Genomic DNA, 22,720 nt, shown 5'->3' on the forward strand with positions numbered 1-22,720 from the left:
TATCCCATCCACGTGGTGTTCCTGCCACTGCGCACACTTTTTGAGGTTCGTCGTCGAGGGTAACGACATGCAATTCGACGAACTCTATCAGCACATACACCTCGTTCTGTACCGTTGCTACCTTTCCAGCGACTGACCTTGCCGAAAAGACCCTCTTATTGCACGTCGCAGCCACGGAGACCTTTACAAGGGATCACCATACGTTCGTATTTGCGGTAATCGAGGGACTGGAAGAAAACGTTCTCCCGCGTCGCATGTTACGCCTTGTCGACGTGCAAGTCATATCTGCACACGAATGAGGTTGAGGAGCATGATTATAGGCAACCTGGTCGAACTGTTCAATGCCCGAGTCGCTGACGAGTTGCTAAAATGTAAGTCTTCCGAACAATGAGCGAGATTCTACTGTCCCTATTGGCGAACTTGGACCGGGAGGGGAGGGGGGCATTCATGGGCTTTACCTCACTCATGCCGAGGGTTCGTTCCAATCTTTCACTGTCTCATACCTGACCATCTGGCTTCTCTTCCGGCGGGTATGCCTCACACCTCACCATTGGGCTTTTCTTCCCATCGGACATGCCGTTAAAAGGGCAAGCCGGCTGCCGCGCAGAAACCTACATCAAGTGTTGTATCCTATACTTCCCATCCTTCCATCTGCAGCCGCAACTGCTGATAGCTCACAGGAAGCAAACTCCAGGCTCCAACAAGAAGAAGGAGACCGCTGTCTCCTTCGAGACCCTCAGATCTCCCCTCCCCCTGCGCCCAGGAGGAGAACCCGATCTTTCACCAAACCTGTCCAAGCACAAATCCCTGCGGGGTATTTCCTGCAGCCATTACGAAGACTGTGAAGAGTGAGAGTGAACATGGGCACGTTCTCGGCAACGAACAGGGCGCATCGATGCCGTATCCAAATTGGTGCTGTGCATGTGTGGCTATGGGCCGGCTTATGAGGTTGACGAAACTTGTCCCTTGCCTACAGGTATTCACCACTACAGCATCGCAGGCCAGTACCAGGAAGTGACGGATCTGGTCCGGCGACTCGGTCACAGTGGGCGATCGACTCAGAACTTAGAGCCCGTTCGACAACCAGCATCAACCACTATGAGAAGCCGCTCTTCTAACCTCGAGGGGACGAGCATTCGGCACCTTTGCCGATCACCAACGCCGATCTGAACAATGATCAACCTGGGAAGGAAAGAGTTGGGAAACTTGGGCAAGGCTGTCACTATTAAACGGCGAGGACAAACCAGGACTGATGGCTTGCTTGTCGACCCGTCACCGACCAGCATTCAAAGCTACAGAGTCACAGTTATTTGGCCTTCTATCAGGTCAAATCTCCCTTTTCCTACCCGTACCGAACACTCCAATAATCGTACATCGACTTGCTCGTTAGAGACATGATTGGCCTGGACCCAACTCTTTTCTTCATTGCTGAGCCGCACTTCTTTAGGCACCTCTTTCAAACCAGCCACCAGGGAAGGGTATCAGAGCATGAGAACAAAAGCCAAAAGTATGCCGCCGGCCACCATCCACCATTCCACTCCTTCATCAAACGAATGCTGCACGCAACTCATCACATACATTGGTGATGACCGTCCTGCCGGCCTCCAAGATCGCATCCATTGCCGGGAAGGGATGCGGCATTCTTGCCACGACGTTCACTTTGGCTGGGACGCCATTGGCACTTAGCCTCCTGGCATATTCCTCCCCATCGTGTTTCAGTATGTCCAGTTCTCCGACGACAATATACGCCGGTGGTAACGTCCTGAAAACGTCATCCGAGGCCAGTAGAGGAGATGCACTCCAAGACGACCAATCCGACAAGTTCGGCAGGTAGTAGCTCCGGTACCAGAGCATCTTCGCCGCAGGGAGCTGAGCCGTGAACTCGAACTCTTTCCAGGAAGGACTGGATTCGGGAGTGGCTGTGTTGTCGGTTATAGGGACGACCAGGACCTGCAAGACTAGGGACACGCCAGGCTGTGGTCTCGATGCGGCCTTCTGAGCGGTCACGGCCGCGATGTTCCCGCCGGCCGAGGTGCCTACGATCGCCACTTTACTCAAGTCCAAATTGAGCGGCCTCTGTGCTTCTGATACCGTCCATAAATACGCCTCCCATGCGTCATCGATGGCAGCAGGGAAAGGGTCCTCAGGCGCGAGCCTATACCACGAGCCCCAGTCAGCAAAGCTCCAACCAAACAAGGAGGACGTGGCAAAGCAGCTCACCGATAGTTGGTCGAAATTACCACCGCGCGAGACCGGACACACATGTTGCTGCAGATGGTCATTTCAGTATCGGCCTGCCCAAAGACCCAGCCTCCGCCATGGTAGTAGACCGCAACGGGCCAGCCATTGGGGGGTGCGTCCCCGGGCGGAACTAGGCAGACAGTGTGGACCTCTGGACCAGGACTCTCCCTTCGAGGGATCGAGAATTCGAGGATCTTGCCGACGGGGAGCGGTTGGCTGTGCGTTTGCGGAGGGCCTTCCTGGTTTCGAGCCTCGGTGACGGTGCAGTGCCAGACCGGTTTCCTGTGTGCGAGATGCGTGTTGTAGTACTCCAGGTATACGGGATCCAATCGAGCCTCGACGGCAGGATCAAGTCGACATGGTGGAAGTCCGTCGTCAGCCATCTTCAAGCTCGACTGCACTTTGGGGCTTGGATGCAACAAGACAGAGATCTTCGTGTCCTTCTGCAGGACTTATGATCTAGCTGAGCGGGCGTCGAGGGAGTGCCGCAAAACTCAGGCCGTCGTGGTGACGCTTGGGACTATTGGCACTGGCAACACATACCGGGGTTGGTGTTGGTCTGCCCATGCTCAGTGGTACTCGACTGTGTATTCATATGCCATGTTAGCCCTTCGTTAATGCAGGCACCGCTGCAGGGAGGGTCTGATCGCCCCGCACCTCAGCCAATCATGCATTATTCCGGGCTTGTGAGATCTTCCGTCGCACCAGTGGCGTCAGTCAATCACCGACTCCACCACGCGCGGCTCCGCTTGATTCGCCTCCAGACCCTTTAGGCCTCGGAAAGTACAGGTGGGTCAGTCGCGAGCCAATAACAAGCCGATTGCCAGACCCACCCACTATTCCGCCTGCTGAACCCCACGTTTTTCGCTTTCAATTTGTGATCGAGTCGGCGGTGAAAATTCACTTGGCCAGGACAAGGGCTGTGTATCCGTACCACCGGACTTGAGCCTGCGACAGGGAAACAACAGACAGGATACTCGTGCGACCTCCTACGAGAAGACGGTCGAACCCTCAGGACAGGCGCTGCTCCCCCTTCGCATCCGAGCGAGCGTCTTGGAATTTCGGATCGCAGGCTCCGTATCCGAAGTAAGGGAGCGACAATCGCGTCCAAGGTTCTGATCTCCTTTCCCCCCGATCTCCCAATCTCTTACCCACCTCCACCCGCTTGTCCTGCCGCGGCGGCTGGATCAGGCTTGGTCTTGTCTGGCCGTTCGTGGTCTCACAAGGCTCCCTCTGGTCTGTTCGGGGCATTGCTGGTTCTTGACAGCCGCCACATTCCATGTCACCTGGCCCTTCTCTGCTGCAACTCGCCTAGTGGCAAGATGCCATCCCCGGAGAATTTGGAAGTTGGCACCTTTTGGATCAGCTGGATCAGAGACTCCGTTTCTTATCCAAGGGTCATTTGTCATGATTCATCATGCCCATTGAACTCAGCTATTTCCATCACATGGCGCTAATATCTTCCCGCGTGTGATACCGAAGCAAGTGCCCTCTCGATCGCACTTAATTCCCCACCCCTCGCCATTGCCCTCTGCAGCTCTCACCGAACTATACTCATTGATCTCAAACCTGTGCCGGCCTAGCTGCAGATGGCTGGTGGGCATCTGGCGAGACGCATGGGTCACGCACGGGAGAGTCGCAGCAACGACACACCTCCGGTATTCTGGTCGGAACAAACATCAGTTCGCCCTTGCCGGCTCACCCTTGCCTCGAGATCGCCATAGTGACAAGCTGGTCCCCAGAACTGCGAGCACCCAAAATGACAAACAAGGAAACGCAAGGCAAGTCGGACGCAAAGTCCGCACGAAGTTTGAGCAACCTTGGGCGCGACCCCTTTTGAAGTTCGGCTTCGTATTGGATCTCCGTTCAAAGGCGTGGCACCCGATCGTCAAAGTTCGACCCTCACTCCCAAGGCGTAAATCCTCCGGATTAAGGTCGGAAGGCCTGCGCCTGCTGAGTTAACTTTATTCCTTCGATCGGCTATCGGTTCCAAATTCTTGGGACGCCAGATCGTCAAGTGTGAGTCCATCCTCCGACCCAGACTCCGCTAGGTGCAGTCTGCCTCTCGTTGGTATCAATCCTTGTTTAGACTTCCTCCTCTGTGCTGCAGAAGAATTGGCACTCTCAAAAGGTCATCCTGGTCGGTCCGGTGAGCATGCATGCGCGGGAGCCAACGAATTCACGGTCAGGTCCCCTATCCCTTTAGCCTCATTCGATTGGTGGAATACTTCTGATGGCCTGCTAGCCCGTGGCATGCTGGCAGTGGACAAAGTATATCGATCGCCCCATACCTTGCGATATTGTACTTGGGCGGGAAGATGGTAGCGCAAGCTCTTGCGCCCGGTTCAATGGTCCGGAGGACATGCTTCAGCTCGTGGTCGGAACCTCTGGTCGCCTTGGGCTTTGAGAGCCTCAAGCAAGTTCAGGAGGCGATCCCTCAGCTTCGTTCCAACAGCCAAGCACATTGAAGGAAACAGCATTGTTGGCCAGCCCGGATGTTAACTTCGCCCTTGTAATCTGGCGGTGCTTTCCAGATCTTGGTGATGCGTTCAGGATCAGTGGCTTGGATATGCATGCCCACCTTTTCGGTTCCGCTTCTTGAGCCATCAGATGGCCCTGTCGTCACAGACGCCCCAAGCCCGCAGCCTTCCACAAGATCAAGGTTGTCAGCCTGGAGTTCAAGGAACATCCTTCCGTATGCCTGCACCATTGCTCCGCAATCTTGAAATGCCATTGGCTTCATTCCCAGCCGTCCATTGATCGGCGGCACGCGCAGAGCAAATACTATTCATGGCAGCGGTCTCGCTCTTCAGTCGCTCTGCAAACTGGTAGCATCAAGCTGAGGAATTCTGGAGCCGCCCCACGAGGCCCGGTATATACAAAGCGCAACCTATGTACACCAGTAGCGTCAATGGTTTTAGCCTTCCACTTCTCGAGATCTCGAGCTGAACTTCCAAAAGCTAGCCTTCTCGGATCGGACACCTGAGACGACATCTCAGCCTAGTGCTTCCTAATCCCAGCTGTCTCTCGTATTGTCGATGATGGTACCTAGTCGTGATCTCAAAGGGTTCCGGTCTCAGCTACAAAACGATTCGACACTTCGAACATCCCGTCGATCTGAACATCTTTCCTTCCGGCCTCCGCGACGTATCGCAGGGCTTCAGGGGGCTGTTACGAGAGTATGTACACGGTCGGACCTTTCTAATCCTCGTGCAGATTTGTCATGGATTACCGAAGATGCATATCTGTCCGTCTGTCTGGCTGTCAATCAATCTGCCACGAGCACCACATGATACCAATTGAAGGCGATCTCTGCAAGGTTAGTGCCCCCTGTGTGCCCCGTCTGTCGGTGCATACACGAGGATCTCGACCTGAGGATCAGCGCTGTCGGTCTTTGCTGTCCCTGGGCCGATCTTCCAATTTTCCCGATCGTATACATAATTGTACGGCCCGTGACGGGGGCCAGTCACGAGCAATTTTGAGTTTTTCTCCCACAAAAGTCAGCCACGCCGTGCATGCATGCATGCCACATTTGATCAAGGCGTTGCAAGGCAGATAATCCGTCCGTCCGTGGACGGCGTACTTGTGGTGGTGGCATTGGGTACGTGGCAGATTCTCACCGATCGTCGTCAAACTTTCTCATTCCCCCGTGTACGAGTACGAGGACGAGGACAACTCGGGGAAGAGATCGGCAAGTTAGAGAATGAGTAAGAGACAGAACAACGGAATCCATCTCCGGGTCCAAGACTTTCTTCGCCCCTGGACGATTGTCGAGAGTCTTGGCTGTGAGGTTGTGAGGTTGAAGTACGGAGTACGGAGTACTACATACCTAAATACATACCTAAATACATACCTAAATACATACCTAAATACATACCTAAATACATACCTACCCCGTGCCGGACCATGAAGTGAATATCGCTGACTAGTTAATAGTGGCGTGTTAGGTGGGTGTGCAGTTGTCCCGCTACACTGCAGTATATACGGTAACTAACTAATCAGCGGCATACACAGAACACTGTACATACTGTGTACTGTAGTATGTGCAGAAGTGCTTCCCGCTCGTGCTTCTGCCCCGTAAAGCCTAAACGATCATGGCGGGCTACATGCAGTGTGCAGTGTGCAGTGTGCAGTGAACAGTATCGTGCATACGGTATCTTTAGGCAGCGAATATAAAGAAACGAACAAATGATTGGTTCGAGAATCGTTCGGAAGTGACTGACTTGCTGTCTGGCTGTCTGGCTGTCTGGCTGTCTGGCTGGCTGGCTGGCTGGCTGGCTGGCTGGCTGGCTTGCTGGCTGGCTCTCTGGCTGAAACAAGCCTCTCCCGCCTGAATGCGGTGTAACTAGGTATGGTAGGAAGGCTGGGTAAGTCGCGGGACAGCAGAGACAACGACATTGACGGCGCCATTGGCACACTTTCCAGCCGACAAGTCTGCCTCACGTCGTCCCTTATCCTAACCATGTAAGTATGTAAGTATGTAAGTATGTAAGTATGTGTACACTTTACATCCTGTACTCCGTCCCGGGGCAGCACGCAGACAACCCGTGGCATGAATTCGCCCTTCTCCTCTCCCTACTGGCCAAATCACATACACATGTGCCGCGACAGGCAAAAGGAAAACCTGCAACGCGCGCGGGAGCGAGACAATATCACGTACATAGGTACCCAGGTACCTGGGTAACTTAGTGTGCAGTACAGGACTGGGCAGGATAGGGTGGGATAGGAGAGGAGAGGAGAGGAGAGGAGAGGATAGGATAGGATAGGATAGGACAGTACTCCGTGCGAGTACAGTATGTTGGCCTTTGGTTCTGCCCCCTGCCAAAGCTGTGCATGGTCGCCTTTTGATTATAGACGTGTAAGTAAGTTGAGTTGAATCACGTCAAGGTGCGTTGAGTTATATATTGGCTGCGTCGAGTTGCCTTGAGCTGTGTTGAGCTGCCCTGAGCTGCTTGAGCTGCGTTGAGACGCGTTGAGTCGCTCGCCTGCTTGTCTACTGAATGATGTTCTCGAGGGATCTCAGTTAGTTTGCGCCTTCTATTCGTCACGGTTCGTACCGGTATGTCTGTCCGTACGCAAACGCAGGTAGCCATCTCGCCAGACACCGTAATACGTTGGCGCTGGCCTTGATGTCGGGGCAACCCTCACTCTGAACGGCTGTCGAAGGGCAAGTCAGAATAATGGAAGCGACGCTGCACACTTGATCGAAGTGGCTTGAAGATCTGTGGACTAATTAATGCATGGAAGATCCGATGGTTACACAAAAGGCAACGGGCCCTATCCCCACGGTTACACGAGGCTGAGGTAAACTCCGACGACGAGGCGGGGCACTTTCGACGACATAGCGGAAGACGGTAGTGTTCCGGGGCCCCAGAAGTTCAAGGTATAGTAGCCCATTTGAGGGACCAAAGCGTCTCACTTTGTCCGCCTCAACATGTACCCTCTCGTACCTCTGTCCTCGACATGTACCCTCCGTCATCGATTGACAGACCAACTCCGATCACTTGTTCGGGCCGACGTATACCCTCCCGTAATCAGATCCCTGATACTCAGAGCCATACCCCCGATACTGCATCATGGGATACTGCTCCTGGACGGGCGCCTGCATCGTATATACCGGCACGGCCTGGCTCGCAGGCCTGTAAACGCCTCGACTCGCCCGCTTCCTCCTAAGGATACAGCAGCCCACCAGGAGCAGGAGCACTAGCCCGCAGAAGCCGGCAATCGCGCCGATGATGACGGTCCTGTGTGCCGAGAACCAGGACAAGGTATCGTTCAAGTCGGCGTCGCTCGTGGACGTCGATGTGCCGGTCGCCGAGGTGGACGTGTCCGTGGCAGTGCCGCTGCCGAACCAATAGTCGGAGAAGTACCGCGGGAGGCCGGCGATGGAGGTCGCGTTGCCACCGTAGTAGGTCACCATCATCGTGTCAGTGGGCCCGGGCGTGTCCGTGCAGGAAAGGTACGTGTAGCCTTCTGGCCCGCCGAACGTGGCTGTCGCACACAGCGGATAAGCCTCGTTGCTGGTGTGCAGATCAGTCAGTCAATCAGTCAGTCAGTCAGTTCAGCCGGAGGAGTTCTCGCGACGTGGGCACTCATTTTGCTCCCACAAACCCGAAGCGAGGCAGAGCAGCGGGAACGGCACGGACGAACGAAGATCGGCTTACCACACCGTGTTCAGGTAATTCGCCTGGCATGCCGAGTCACAACCGTTGTCCACCATCGAGTAAGGGACGCAGGATGTCACCCAGGCGCAGTCCGTGGTGGCCGCGCCGCCGCAGCACCCGACTGCGTGAAGCTCGGGGGACCATAGACAGGGTTGATAGTAGGGATAATTGCAGACGAGAGGAGTGTCTGCGGAGAGGGGAGGGACACAAGTCAGTCAATTGAGTCTGTTGGAGTCATGAGAGATTGGATGGATGATTCACTCACTCAGATCACCATTTACCCAGCCGCAGGTGTCTTCACTGACTGTCTCGTCTCTCCTGAGCAGTTCGCGCTGGTGCGTTAATGACGGAGCCGCAGTGATAGGGCTGACTGGGATGGTCTTTGCGGTAACTCTTGCAATTCTGGTAACGGCAGCAACATTGTCTGCCATCTTCACGAACAGGTGTCAAATGTTGCTCTTGCTTGGGCCGGATTGCGAGGCTTCAAACTAAAGAGCAACAGTCTACGACGGCAATATGTGTGCGAGTCTCGTCTCACCTAGAGAACCGGGGCCAGAGGCAGACTTATCTTCATCTTTGGCCCTGGCTCTCGAGCCTGGAATAGATAGACTTCGACGCTTGCGGGCTTGCGTGGCCAGAATGCGGTATTCCAGAAACCGTCAAGCCAGATAGGGAACATGCACAACGGCGGTGGGCGTTGGCCAAAAGTCCATATCTGCTTCGGCCGCCTGGAGCTTGGACGTTAGCGAGCGAGTGCAAAGCAAGGGCCAAGCTTGGACGTTCAAAGCTTCTCGATTAGATGCACCGGAGCGCTGGATACAGGCGAGCCCAGTGCCAGCGTGGTTGGTCCAAGGCGGCGAGAATGCCTTGAGCTCGTGTTCTTCGCCAACCACACGTTCTTGGCACCAACGAGTAATGGAATATTTGCCCGCTTCGTCCAATAGAGTAAAACTTGAGCAACCAAAACGGTCGAGCTGAAAAGAGATGTGGAAAGTAAAAGGGGAGTTTTGAAGACAACTTTCGGGCTGTGTTGGCCTTGCCCAATCACCTAACACCACAAGCGAAGCCGACTGGGGGCTGGACGAATCTCTCGTATCCCCTCCGCCATCTTTGAGATCGCGGCTCGCGTTAAGCCGCACCCGTGATTGTCGATAGGGCTGAAAGTCCCCTCCAGTGCACGGCGCAGTGGGCTGAACCGAAAGAGACAGCTTGCGGATAATCGCTTCAATGCTCTGATGATGCTCATAGTCGCGCTTGCAAAACAGTTGATGCCATGGCCAGACCATTCCAGACAGCCAAATCTATACCTCTTGGATGTAGTTCGCAGGGACACTCCTTGTCTCACCGTTCTTTTCCACGTCCGCCCACCCGTCACCCGTGCCCATGCTGATGAGGATGAACTTCTCGCCTTCGGTCATGTCGAACTCGGCCTCACTCTGGGCTGTGTAAGAGTACAGTGCCTCGACGTATTTGACTTTCTTCGCTCCACGTTTGGGTGCCACGGCCGGGCCTTGCTTTTTCTTGGTTGCCACGTTCGACGAGGCCAACGAGGCGCTGGAGTTCGAGTACAATGACGGTGGTCGCTCGTGCGCCGGTGTGCTTGCAGGAGTGGGCAGCTCCTCCAAATAAGCGGTAGGCACCACGCCTTCTTTGCCCAGTCCAGCTTGAACTTTTGTCCAGCCGCCGTCTGCTGCTTGTCAGTTCGAGTCGATGGGCGGTCGAGCTCACTTACCATCAGGTTCCAGTATCTTCACCTCTGTGCCTTCCGACAGTGACAATTCACCCTCGTCCCTTGCTTCATAGGAATACAGCATCTTACCTCTCGGTTGAGCACTTCCGTTCGAAGACACGTCCGGGACGGCTGCACTGACATAGGCCGATGGAGGCGGAGCAACAATTCGGTTCCGCCTTGGGGCGCCACCTCCTGAAACAGGATTCGACGTTGCTTGCGTTAAGGGAGAGCTGGCCACCTGCTCATCCATGGTGGCTATCCTTGGAACTCCACCCGACAATGACCTTGTAGCACTCGCGGCATACCCAGATGACAGACTATTCATCGTGTCTTGTCTCGTCAAAGGTGGAGGGCCGGTAGCGCCGTTCTGGGCAGGCGGAGGAGCTGCGACAGCGGCCATGGCCGCTGCTTGACGTTCGGCCTTCAACTTTTTCTTTTCCTCCTTCGTCTGCTCCCCCGGACAGTCTGCCGGGACTCTCATCTGACACTTGCTATGGCACGTGAAACCGCAATCGGTACATATGAAGCCCTTTGCACTCAAACCCCATATGCGATCGCCACAGAGGTCACAGTTCGTCGGGATCTTGAACGTCTCGGATCTGAAGGCATGGCTCTTGCCATACATGCTGAGATCGCCCACGACTGAAGTGATGGTCGACGTCTCCACTTCTGCCGTCAGTCGTTTCCTCTCAATGGCATGCAGGTCTTCCTGGACAATAAATTGTTGAACGACGCAGGCGACTTCATCACGTTTGTCTTTACCTTCTCGGATGTTCCGGCGGAGCTGCTTGACGCTTTCCAGTTCCCGTCGTTTCTGAGCGGCATCTGCCTTGAGCGAGTTGATGAGCGGCTTGCTCTGCTGGAGTATATTACGCAGAAATACTTTCGACATGTCATCCGTCATCATATGATCTTGATCCAACCAGACTGGAGACGGCTCGAAGACCATGTCTGACGGTTCCTGCCACTGTACAGCGTTGTGGCGGACAAACATGTTGCTGTCAAGGCTCGGATTGTTCCGGGGTATTTCTGTCGAGAGGCGCGTCATGTGCTCCACGCTCCGTTTCAGCGTGTTCGTCTCCAGGGTTGCGGCGACCAGCCATATCGAGTTCAATTTGGAGACACGAGTCTCGTTGAGGTCCTGGAGTGAGTCCAGCAGTTCCGGTATGTACTCGTGGTAGTAGCATTCTTTCATCTTGTTGGCAACGTTGATGCCGATCAAATAGGTGTTCTTGACATTGTTCATTTCCATCAATTGCTGGTTGTACGTGCTCTGCGCCTTGCTTTTGTCCATGGAGGATTCGGCCTTCTTTCTCCGGTTTTCGACCTCTTGACAGACAGAATCATACTTCTGCTTCAGCTTCTTGAGGTCTGCATACGACGAGTCCCTCTCCCTGACCAGTTTAGCATTGTAGTCGGCATGACTTTTCCGCAGCTCCTCGAGTTTCCTCGCATTGTATTCGAGCGGAGTGGCAACCTGACTCGTCAGGTCTTGTGAGAGTTTGGCATGTTCATTTGCGCGGGCTTCGAGCGTCGTGAGCTGAGTAGTCCACGTCGTCAGCGAGGCTGCCTCGAGAGACCCCGGCGTGAGGGCGGGATTGTCGCCGACACTCAGGTTGCTGGACTTCTTGGATTTCTTGTCGTAGTATTTCTTTGCCAACGCAGTCAACTTCTGGCTGTATTCCTTCTCGATGGCCGCGCGTTCTTGGTAGAATTCCTGGATCTCGGTGAGCCAGCTGATGCCCAGGCTCACCCAGTTGTCGACCGGTTTGTAGCCGTCCTGCAGCAGCGTCAGTATAATTGTGCGGACGCCGGGCGCTCCAAACCAACCTTGAGTTCGGCGCCAAAGCTGACAGTCGCAAGCTGAGCCATCGTGATTGTAGAGGATCAGTCTGTTTGAGCAGCATCATTCAACGACCCGGACGTCGACGCGGCAATCCTCCGATTTATTTCTGACTTAGTAGCAGTGCGACGTGAAGGGGACGCTGCATCTGAGGCATGGCACAGTACAGTAATTGGCGGGGAAGCCCATGCAATCAAACCACAGCCTCAGGCACCATGTCGGCGGCTCATCGGAGCATTCGTAGAGGCACGGGGCAGAGTTGCCGTTGTATGGGCGTCCCCAAAGCGTTTGGTCCAGGCACCATCCGCCTAAAGACACTAACAAGGGTTCGGCATCACCCCGCATCGCGCCCGCACCGACGTGTGGTGGTGAATTTTTGAGCTGGCTGTTCGAGTTTCATGGCAGCCGCCTGATTATATCGGCCGTGCCTTTCACAGTCTTGTTTCAGCCTGACTGGAATTGAGGTAGAGCACAGACTCGAAGAGATTCCAACTAACAGATCAAGGGCATTTTTGTTGTATTTTTAGCCAGCCACGGGTCTCTCTTTGTTTCACTTCCACCTCACTTCCGCACTTGCGCCGTCCAAGCCACTCGCACCACTTCTCAAACAAATCACCACTAAATCCGAACTCAGTTCCTCAACAATCATGTCAGAAACACCCTCCGGTGGCGGATCTCTGGCAGACCGCGTGACAAAACCCGAGTCCACCTCGTGGGCAGATGAGGTCGCGTCCCCCGCCACTGAGAACCCTCCCACCGCCATCGATACAAATGGCAAGCAGCCAGAAACAGCGCCGGCGGACAATGGACAACTTGACGGAGCCACAGAGCCCTTTGGAGGGTCTACGTTGCAAGAGCCGGATTTCGAGGTCGAGGTCAAGTTGGCGGACATGCAGGCAGATCCCAACAACCCTCTGTACTCGGCCACTTCATTCGAGCAATTGGGCTTGTGAGTTGGGTTGAGCGTGTGCAGCACAACAGGATGCTGACTGGTTACAGGAGCGACGACATCCTCAAGGGCGTCACCAACATGAACTTCCGAAAGCCCTCCAAAGTCCAAGAGAGAACGCTTCCCCTCCTCCTGATGAACCCTCCCCAGAATCTCATCGGTCAATCACAGTCTGGAACTGGTAAGACCGCTGCCTTCGTGCTGAACATCCTACATCGTCTGGACCTCAGCAGCGAAGCTATGCGCAAGACGCCGCAAGGTTTGGTTCTGGCTCCAAGTAGAGAACTGGCTCGTCAGATTGTGGGCGTGGTGAGGGTTATGGGCGCGTTCATTGAAGGTCTCAAGGTTGAAGCCGCCGTTCCTCAAGATGCAGCTGCACGCTCCCGTAAAATTGAAGCGGCAGTAATCGTTGGAACGCCTGGCACGGTCATGGACATGATTCGCAAGCGAGTCATGGACGTCCGACAACTCAAGATTCTGGTTCTGGACGAAGCCGACAACATGCTCGATCAACAAGGTCTCGGCGACCAATGCATCCGTGTCAAGGCGTACGTTCTGAGCATCTGTGCAGGTGTGAACTTCCCACTAATGACCTTCCAGACTGCTGCCCAAAGGCGTCCAGATTGTTCTCTTCTCCGCCACTTTCCCAGACAACGTCGTCCTGTATGCTCAGACATTCGCACCTAATGCCAATCAAATGACTCTCCAACACAAGGACTTGACTGTCGAAGGCATCAAACAGATCTACCTTGACTGCGACAGTGACCAAGCCAAGTACGACGTCCTGGTCAAGTTCTATGGTTTGATGACGATCGGTTCGTCCATCATCTTTGTCAAGGTACGAAGCCGTTCATTGGAAAGGGATTTTTCGGCCCGCTAATCATTGCGTAGACTCGAGAAACGGCACTCAACATCGAACAACGCATGTCAGCCGAGGGCCACAAGGTCGCGTCATTGACCGGTGGCTACGAAGGAACACAGCGCGATCTCATTATCGACTCATTCCGCATGGGCCACGCCAAAGTCCTGATCACCACCAACGTTCTTGCTCGAGGTATCGACGTCCAGTCAGTGTCCATGGTCGTCAACTACGATGTTCCCGACAAATTCATTGGCGGTGGCAAATACGTCGCGGATCCTCAGACCTATCTTCACCGTATTGGACGGACCGGTCGATTCGGACGTGTCGGTGTTGCCGTCACCTTTATCAGCAATCGGCAGGACTGGGAGAAGTTGATGGAAATCCAGAAATACTTCAACACCACAATGACGAAGGTCACAACTGATGACTGGGATGAGCTGGAGGAGCAGGTCTCTCGAATCATCAAGAGTTCCAGGGCGGGTTCAAATTTTAAGGAAGGCGCAAACATGCAGATGTGAAAGGGTGAAGACCTCGCATTGTGTAAGCGGATGAGATGTCTCAACGAGATATCAGCACAGCACAATCACGAAGCAGGATTGAAGCAGCCTGGCGCTAGATGCAAGGACAATTGGTCCATGGGAGGTCATAGATAGCATTTCCAGCGAGGATTTGAGATACCCAAAACAAATGGCACGACAGAATGACAGGGGATGGAATCAGAGCCAACAAGGGAGAAAACCCCCGTTGAAAAGTGAGCTTGCCTCACCTCTTCCTCCACCACTACCAGTCACAGGCCTGTCCCAGTAAATCTGCTATTGCTTCCAATCCCTCTTGATCTTCCTCGTCGAAGCCGTCGAGTTCCGCACAGTCGATATCAATCACGCCGACGACCTACAACAGATATCACGACGTCAACTTCGATGGACCCATGATTGTAGCGAACAACGGCAACCCTAGCGGTGTACAAACCGCAAAACAGCAGCCACGGAAACAGCCAAACATGACGAAACCAAGCCGCTGGTCGCTCAATACTTGACTCACCTTGCCATTCGCATTTCTTATCGGCACCACAATTTCACTCCGACTCTCGCCGTCGCAAGCAATATGCCCAGGGAAGGCATCCACGTCTCTCACAAGCAACGTCTCCCCCCGACCACTGCCGTCTCTGCCCACCGCCGCCGTGCCACAGACACCCTTTCCCAGCGCGATCGTCTGACAAGCGACCTTGCCCATAAAGGGGCCCAAGATCAGCTGCCTGTCGGGCGCAGACGGGTCCAGGACGTAGAACCCCGCCCAGTTGACGCCACTTCCCGACTGAGGAGTCATCGTAGATTCCCGCTCCCGCGGCGGCGGCAACGAGTGGTGCAGATGCCAGAGCAGGGAGGCCGCGTTGGCGAGGTTACACACCCAGTTCCGCTGCCCCTCGCACAGGGATGCCAGGCTGGCGAGGGCCCGTTGGTAGGCCGCGGGTTTGGTGGTCTCCTCGCCGGGTTTGGCGAAGTTGGAATGTTCGGCGTGAGGCTGGGCGAGTAACTCAGTCAGAGCAGAGCAGAGTAGAGCACAGACAGACGGACAAGATCAAAGGGACAGAGACTACAATCTAGTCCGTTGGCGAGACCTGAGCTGTGCTGGAAATTCTGTTCTGAGGGGGAGCACGTACGTACCATGCTGTGATGGCTCGATGGCGTCCGAACCCGGCCCTATCTCCTACAAAGTTGTCCCTTCGTTCCTTGGTGGTGCTTTCAGGGATCGATCCGTGCACACGAACCAGAATCGCGCGAATGCCCCAGATTGGGCAATTGCGACGTGAGAACTGACAGGTTGAGCACTATAGATGCTCCGTACGTACGGAAGTCCTCGTATGGAGAAGCCGTCGGTGTTCGGTCCATTAGGCGCTGTGCTTAGTAATTCTGTAGGCCACTAAGGCTTCAGATAGTGATTTATAAATATATATTGAACCCAACAGTAATTGGTTCAAATTGTACCTTGATGGTAGAATCAATTAAGATGGCAGGACCCATGGCGCAACGGTAGCGGTATGGCGAATTGAAGTTAACAACGTTACCTCAACATAGAGCTAATTAAATTCATAGCGTTCGACTCCAGATCGAAAGGTTGTCTGTTCAAATCAGGCTGGGTTCATTCTTCTTTTTTTGCTTTCTGGGAAATGTCCTGTGTGCGCATACCAGTGCGGGAGCACCGTTAGAACATCATGGCTACCACCCTTTTCGCAAAAGCCTCGGTGCGCACTGGGCGTACGTAAGTATGCGCAGTCTGATGAACGAATGAATACTCCGTGCACATCTAGGTACACACATAACGTGTTGCACTGCACAGTTTGCTTCGCGGCGCTGTCCCGTCGGCTATGTTGATTGAACAAGACAAAGACATAGTACCTGTTCTGCTGCGTTCTGTCCCACATGTCTTAGTCCTTGCTTTAGATGGAATCAGATCAGGCTGTGGGTGGCATTGTCTCCATGACTCTGGTGAAGACCTTCGTTCGCACGTGATGTCTGTGCTGCTCCAGGCCATGTATAAACCGTAGTGAGAGGTGGATAAAGGAGCCTATCGTTCTTCGGCTGAATTCGATTCATCCGGGAGATGCGGTACCGGAACAGTCCACTCATGGTGCCGGTGAAGGGTAAGTAGATGCTCGTCAATTTGCATGGCGGATACTCGTCGAATGGATACAGTAGCGGAGGCAGGTCAATTACGGTACACGGCTTAAGGACGTCCGCGTAATCGCTGAATGAGCCAGCGAGGCCGGGGAGGGGAGGCGAAGCTGTGTTTTTGAGGCCTCTGTGCGCTCTTCAACTTACAGTACTGTGTACCTAGGCATCAGCGGTGATTTGGACGTCGGCTTCACCAGTGTCGCACGGCCATCAACAAGGTCGACATGCTACAACATGAAAAAATTTACTCTATATGGGCGACCATAGACAGTCCTCCGGCCGTCGCTTTCAGCACGCGTCCCTCCTCTTGCCGAGCTCCGACCTCCAGAGGCGCTGCTGAAGCTTCCCCAGCTACTGCCCCCGCCCATCGATATATACTAGTGATGTAGTCGCTTCGTGTCATGGTGAGCAGCGACCATGACCCATCTTCAGAGCCGTAGACTGTAGACTTCCAGTCACCATCATCACTGGGCCAGACACTCGAGCTTCTTCCAAGGCGGCCGAGAGCCCCTTTGATGCCGGCGACCGACGAGGCCAATATCGACTTCCGATAGCCTTGGCTCAGCATGTATATTGCCCGAACCTCATTCCAGGCGTGCGTCATTGTCATCGACCCCGGAAAAGACAAGGACTGGCTGATGCGGCCGAAACAGAAAACTATTGGCTTAAGTCCCAGAATGACAGTCACAGCTGAGCAACTTCAACTCGTCTATGCCATGCTAAATGTCTTTTGAAGTCATGGTAGGATAATGTAATGATCGATGTGACGGACTGACGGACTGACAGGTTTCTCCGCTTGGGGACGACCAAGAAGTTGTACCATCGCCGTCAGTTTCGTCGGAAGGGTACTGAAAGTTACTTATGTGCGCTTGGAGACTCCGTCCATCTATCAGCCCCGATTTCTCACGATTCCTCACGGACATGGAGCAAGGAGAAAGGGCTTCGACATGCCCTGCGCGGACGGCGGACGAAGTACGCAGCTGAGCATCACGCTTTTCGATGGCTACTACCAAGGATAGCCTATCAGTTTTCGAACCATGTGCTGCTCTTTCCTTGGCTCTCTACTGCTCCGTAACCGCGTTGACCAGGTGCGGCAGGCAAGCCACGGCATGCAAACGGCTTGACAACCACGCGATGGTCCATCGTTGACCCGGCATACCAGGGGTTAGCGGGGATATGTGACGGTATTGAGCCAGCCAAGCTAATCCCAATCAGACACAAACGTGCCCGGTACCGGCCCGGTCGTTAGTATGCGTGCCCTGTACGGAGTACTCCGCAGGGACAGACACACACACCTGCACACTACGCCCAACGCATACTCACTTCTATCGGCCGAATGGACGATCCGGTCCGATCAACCACGTCCCTCCGCGAGATGCATCGTAACCGTATCCGCAAAGATATACGGGGCACCCAAGGACAAAGGGATGGCGTGATGGTGTAGTTTCTCGTTGCATACTGTGTCAGAAAATATAATCATATCCCTCCAGCATCAAGTCCAACTCCAACTCCAAGTACAACCACATCCGTCCTCTACCATCCTTCTGTCGAAGCCAAGGCTGAAACCAAAGTCGTAGGCCCTGTACAGTGGTACGTAATCCTGACGCTAAATACTACTACCACCACCAACACCACCACCACCATGTCCTGCCCCGACTGCTTCCGCGGCGCGGTGCACACGCACGCCACCCCAACAGGCACGATCGAAACCGTGCACGGCATCAAAACGTACGTCGCCGGCGGCAGCGATTCGACGCGCTCGCAGTCGACCATCATCTACTTTCCCGACGCCTTCGCGATGAACGTGCCCAACAACATGATCCTCGCAGACAAGTACGCAGCCGCGACGGGCTGCCGCGTGCTCTTCCCGGACGTGGTCTTCAACGGTGGCCTGCCCGAGTACGTCATGAAGGGCGTGGAGTACCTCACCACCCACCCCACGACCGTCACTTCGGTGCTGGGCAAGGCGTACACGCTCGTGACGGTACTGCCGCACCTCATTCCCTTCGTGATCTGGGGCCATCCGCGGAACAACTACACGGCCATGCTGAAGTTTGCGCGCGACGTGCGCGCCGAGCTGCCCGAGGGGGGCAAGCTCGGCGTGTGTGGCTTCTGCTGGGGCGCGTGGCCGAGCACCAAGCTGTGCGCGGAGAGTGTGGATGGCGCGCCGGGGAGTGCACGGCTGATCGACGCCCAGTTCAACGGCCATCCGTCGTATATCGTGAAGGAACCGACGCTCGTGGCGGACTGCATTCGAAAGTATAAGACGCCGTACGCGAGCGCCGTGGCGGAGCTGGATTTCCAGTTCAACGCCGAGGTGGCAGCCCAGGCGGAGGCCCAGCTGCGCGACAGCGTGGCGAGCAAGGGCGATGGCGAGAACGGGTACGTCTTCGAGTTCCGCGTGTACAAGGGCGCCAGCCACGGGTTTTGCGTCAAGGCCAAGCAGGATAATATGCAAAATTATCATGACGCCGTGGCGCACGCCGTGACCTGGTTCAAGAGCTATCTCAATTGAATGAGCTTTCCGAGGAATTTCCCTGACTGACTGGGGGTTGATGGGGCTGGAATGGGTTGACGGCCGTGTGGATGCTGCCTTTCACCCCATCTCGACCGAAGAGGTGAAAAACAATCGGTGCAATGGATGGGATTTGAATCAGTAACCACACGCACAGCCAGGCAGGCAGTCAGGCTGGGCGTCAACTTGGCAGCCCGCGTCAGTTGTCCAAGGAGAGAACGTCAGACTCCGGCAGTGGCAACGAGACGCGGTCATGAGAAGGACACGTTTTATTCTGCAAGCAAGATGGCGGGCAAGCAGGCAAGAGGATGCTTCTAGGGGAGGCCGTGCCGCTCATCGTTGTGCGAGCACGTACGAGATGTAGAAAGGCCAAAGTAATGTCAGCCTTACCCTCTGCTCTGTATGTAGAGACGGTACTTGGCAGTAAAGCCTACTCCGTAAGCGACAGACTGGCAGCGGCTCAGGCTAAGCAAGGTGATATGATCGCAAAATGAATGACGAAAAGCGCCGTTGCGCCGCACCTATTCTTGATTGTACATTTCACCATGATACCGTGCTCAAAAGTCGCCATCTACGGAGAAGACGTCTCGCGTCAGCTCTCGGTCGCCATCATCGCGCACCACGGCTGGTTTTGCGGGTGCTGCCATGCAGTGTAATAGCTGTACGGGTCGGGCACAACGCCCCAGCAGTCCTTGTAGTAGCCATCCATTTGCTTCTGGTAGTTGGACAGCTGGGAACTCATGGAGGGCCATGTATTTATGGCAAGCTCTGGGAATATTGTGTGCTGTTGATTCATGATGGGCTCCTGGGACATGGTGAGCGTCTGGCTCGCGGTGAGGTCCTGGATGAGGTCCGGTTTCATGGTGTATTCTTGAGCCAAGGTGAGCTCCTGGGACATGTCGCAGTCGTGGGACGTGACGGGCTGTTGGTACATGGAGAACTCCCGAGGCATGGCGGAGTCCTGGAATATGGGGTAGTCCTGGAACATGGCAGGGTCCTGGAACGTGGCAAACTGCTGGAACATGGCGGCTTCCTGGAGTATGGCGGGCTCTGAAATCATAGCCTGTTCCGGATTTAGGGCGGGCTTTTTGAAGACGAGCTGCTCCGGGTAAATGGCCTCCTCATGAAGCTTGGGCTGTTCCTGGGATGTAGGTTGTCCCTGCATTGCAGGCCGTCCTCGCCGTGCGGGCTGCTTAGGCAACCTAGGCCGCTTTTGCAATGTGGGCTGTTTCGGCAGCGCGGGTCGCTTTTGCAACGTAGGCTGGTCTGACAACAAGGTAGCGTCCTGAGACATAGCCGACCCCTGGTTCATAGCTTGGTGTGGGGACGTAACTTGGTCTTGGTGCTCGGCCTGCTCCGAGTTCGTGATTTGCTTCGGATATATAGCAGGCAGCTTGGTCTGCCCCTTGGCCCGCTGCTTGGCCCGCTTCTCAGGCTTGTACTTGGTCTGGTGCTTCCTCGTGACGTGCTCATCGTACTTGGTCTGGACGACTTGGCGGTAGTAAGACCAGGTCTTATCCATTTGCCAATCAGTGGACAAGGTCCAGACCACTCGCTTTTCGAGCCCACGCAAGGCATGGCCCAAGGTACAAAAAACCAAGTCATTCCAAGACTGCCACTCGTTGGCGGTGGCTTCACCTCGCTCGTCGGCTGGGTGGAAGCAATCCAGCGTTTGGCTGACGGTCCAGTCTCTCTTCTCGCAGGATTCACCTCTAAATTGGGCGTCGGAAGGTTGCGTGAGATTCCCACCAAGGCATTGGATCTTGGCGGCGAGGTAACAGCTCTGCGATAGGCTTGAAGCACGCGACGTGTCCAAGATGCGGTCGATCTGGAGGGCGGTTGTCTCGACCCATCCGCTCTGCGCCATCGCCCTCGATTTGGTCAAGTACATGCGCCTGATGTATGGTAAGTCGAACTCGCGAGATCCGCGAAAGAGCCATTCGCCCGTCATCGTCGACATGGGTTGGACGAGTTCCTCAGTGTGGATGCAGCAGTTCTTGACAGTGGTAAGGTCACGGAATCTCTGGAACCATGCATCGACCTGGGCAGTATACTTATCCTCCCGGCTCATAGGAACCCACTGCGCGAACACGACGATGCAAGCGGGCCACGTGCTGTTCGTGTGACCGGGCTGTTCGCCGGTTGTGCTCTCGATGGGATTGTGAGGGTTGTCCTTCAGTTTTGGTATCAGCCGCAGCATAGGGAACGAGGCGCTGAACACGTTGACGGAAAGGTCAAAGTTCGGCGGCAAGGATGAGTCGTCGGCCATGGTAGCCACCTCGTTCAGAAGCAGTTTCAGCGCAGGCTGATTGTATCGCCAGACTCCTTTGAAGCCGTGCGGCCGGGAGTTTGTGTCAGGGAAGTCGAAGTCTTCGTCGGCAAAGGCTTGGAACGAATAGTGCGTGACGACCCCAAAGGATCCCGCAACGCCTCCGAGGATGGCGTGGGCCTTCGGGTCGCACGTGGTGATCATTTCACTTTCACCGGTGTGGTTGAGTATTCTGATGGCCCGGATGCGATCTCCCAGCAGGCCAAAGCTCCGCCCGAGTTGGCCCCCTCCGCCTCTCTGGCCATGACCGACGAGTTGTACATCAGAGCATTGTCCGTGAGGCAGGAAGCGGCCGTCTTCACGAAGAATTCGGTTGATATCTCCGATACTCTGGCTGACACCGACCCAGAGCTGATTCTTGGTTCTGTATGGGACCCATTGCTCTACTGTCGTGAGACCAATATGTTTCGGGCCCGCGTACGTCAGGGTGAGGTTGAGCTGGACGTCTGGGGCTGTTGGGGCGTGGACGCCACCATCGTAATAGTGGCCGCCGGTGAAGACTGAGATGCGGTATCCGTTTTGCCTTGCGTACCTGATGGCGGTGCGGACGTCCTTTTCATGCCTTGGAAAGGCGATCAGGGCTGGCGGCATGTCACGGTCGAGGTTGAGGGTATAGTGCACATCAGCATAGGCCTTGGCCGCGTAAGGATCTGTGGAGAAGGGGAATTGGGGCCCCGTGAATTCTGGGATTGTCTGCATGTCTGGAGTGTGAAGAAAGGCGAGGAAGATCTGTGCTGTCTGTCAGCATCGGTCATGCTATCGGACACCTTCAGTGTTATATTCTTCGCTCCCGTCCATCGCAGGCTGCCAAGATCTCCTAGTAGAATCGACTGCAGGATCAGAGCAGCGAAGCAACGGTCTGAACCGTGTCGAACGGTGGTGGAGGCGAAAGTCGGGAGCAGTTCAGCTCCCGGTCACGTTGGGTTAGCCGTGCTCGATAAAGCTAAATTCGGCGAGGTGAGAGTGCGCAATAGGCCCATCTGAAGCCCACTGACACTTCCGAGCTCTGCCATTCAGGACCGATACGAGGATGCGTGCCAAGGTGTAAGGAAAATAGTTCAGCTTTGCATCGAATTGGTGGAATCGACTTGCGTGTGGGATGCGTATGCGGGTTATGTCGGCGCTAGCCTCAGCACGGTTTAGGGTGATCTAGTCCTAAGATGGACTAGTCTTCGCGCTAGTACCGGTGCTGCGTCTGGTTCAAGTCATGTGCTAGACGCATCGAGTTTAATCCCCTCAAACCCGAATTTGATATCAGATTGATCGGCGCAGGGGGAGAAGGGCCGTGACGCACTAGATCGCCCGGGGTCTATCACTCGAAAGCGTGTTGGAAGCCCAAGCGATGCCTTGACTCGAGAACAAGGCTACGCTGAAATCGCTGTGGAAGCCAAACGCTGGTTCAGCTCACAGACG

General features: G+C 54.9%; 7 protein-coding genes and 1 non-coding gene across 8 annotated transcripts; 3 read left to right on the forward strand and 5 right to left on the reverse strand.

The window, feature by feature from the left end:
• Positions 1-1,545: 1,545 nt before the first annotated feature.
• Positions 1,546-2,624, reverse strand: G647_08478 (uncharacterized protein; the record flags this gene model as incomplete). The annotated part of the gene is made up of 2 exons (XM_008732789.1): positions 1,546-2,155; positions 2,221-2,624. The coding sequence occupies 2 exons, from the start codon at positions 2,622-2,624 to the stop codon at positions 1,546-1,548; spliced, it is 1,014 nt and encodes a 337-aa protein (XP_008731011.1).
• Positions 2,625-7,741: 5,117 nt separating this feature from the next.
• G647_08479 (uncharacterized protein) lies at positions 7,742-8,836 on the reverse strand (the record flags this gene model as incomplete). Its single annotated transcript, XM_008732790.1, has 3 exons — positions 7,742-8,261; positions 8,406-8,592; positions 8,671-8,836. The coding sequence occupies 3 exons, from the start codon at positions 8,834-8,836 to the stop codon at positions 7,742-7,744; spliced, it is 873 nt and encodes a 290-aa protein (XP_008731012.1).
• An 870-nt stretch (positions 8,837-9,706) lies between these two features.
• Positions 9,707-12,009, reverse strand: G647_08480 (uncharacterized protein; the record flags this gene model as incomplete). Its single annotated transcript, XM_008732791.1, has 3 exons — positions 9,707-10,095; positions 10,138-11,917; positions 11,968-12,009. 3 exons carry the CDS (start codon positions 12,007-12,009, stop codon positions 9,707-9,709), a joined length of 2,211 nt encoding a protein of 736 aa, XP_008731013.1.
• Positions 12,010-12,627: 618 nt separating this feature from the next.
• On the forward strand, positions 12,628-14,309 carry G647_08481 (uncharacterized protein; the record flags this gene model as incomplete). Its single annotated transcript, XM_008732792.1, has 4 exons — positions 12,628-12,929; positions 12,980-13,477; positions 13,530-13,767; positions 13,821-14,309. The coding sequence occupies 4 exons, from the start codon at positions 12,628-12,630 to the stop codon at positions 14,307-14,309; spliced, it is 1,527 nt and encodes a 508-aa protein (XP_008731014.1).
• A 262-nt stretch (positions 14,310-14,571) lies between these two features.
• G647_08482 (uncharacterized protein) lies at positions 14,572-15,117 on the reverse strand (the record flags this gene model as incomplete). Its single annotated transcript, XM_008732793.1, has 2 exons — positions 14,572-14,682; positions 14,833-15,117. The coding sequence occupies 2 exons, from the start codon at positions 15,115-15,117 to the stop codon at positions 14,572-14,574; spliced, it is 396 nt and encodes a 131-aa protein (XP_008731015.1).
• Positions 15,118-15,804: 687 nt separating this feature from the next.
• Positions 15,805-15,933, forward strand: G647_08483. Its single transcript has one exon. It is a non-coding gene; the product is annotated as a tRNA-Ser (tRNA).
• Positions 15,934-18,105: 2,172 nt separating this feature from the next.
• Positions 18,106-18,978, forward strand: G647_08484 (uncharacterized protein; the record flags this gene model as incomplete). Its single annotated transcript, XM_008732794.1, has 1 exon — positions 18,106-18,978. The coding sequence occupies one exon, from the start codon at positions 18,106-18,108 to the stop codon at positions 18,976-18,978; it is 873 nt and encodes a 290-aa protein (XP_008731016.1).
• Positions 18,979-19,570: 592 nt separating this feature from the next.
• Positions 19,571-22,006, reverse strand: G647_08485 (uncharacterized protein; the record flags this gene model as incomplete). The annotated part of the gene is made up of 1 exon (XM_008732795.1): positions 19,571-22,006. One exon carries the CDS (start codon positions 22,004-22,006, stop codon positions 19,571-19,573), a length of 2,436 nt encoding a protein of 811 aa, XP_008731017.1.
• Positions 22,007-22,720: the final 714 nt, after the last annotated feature.

Source organism: Cladophialophora carrionii (genome assembly GCF_000365165.1).
Source record: "Cladophialophora carrionii CBS 160.54 unplaced genomic scaffold supercont1.7, whole genome shotgun sequence".
Taxonomy (NCBI): Eukaryota; Fungi; Ascomycota; class Eurotiomycetes; order Chaetothyriales; family Herpotrichiellaceae; genus Cladophialophora; species Cladophialophora carrionii.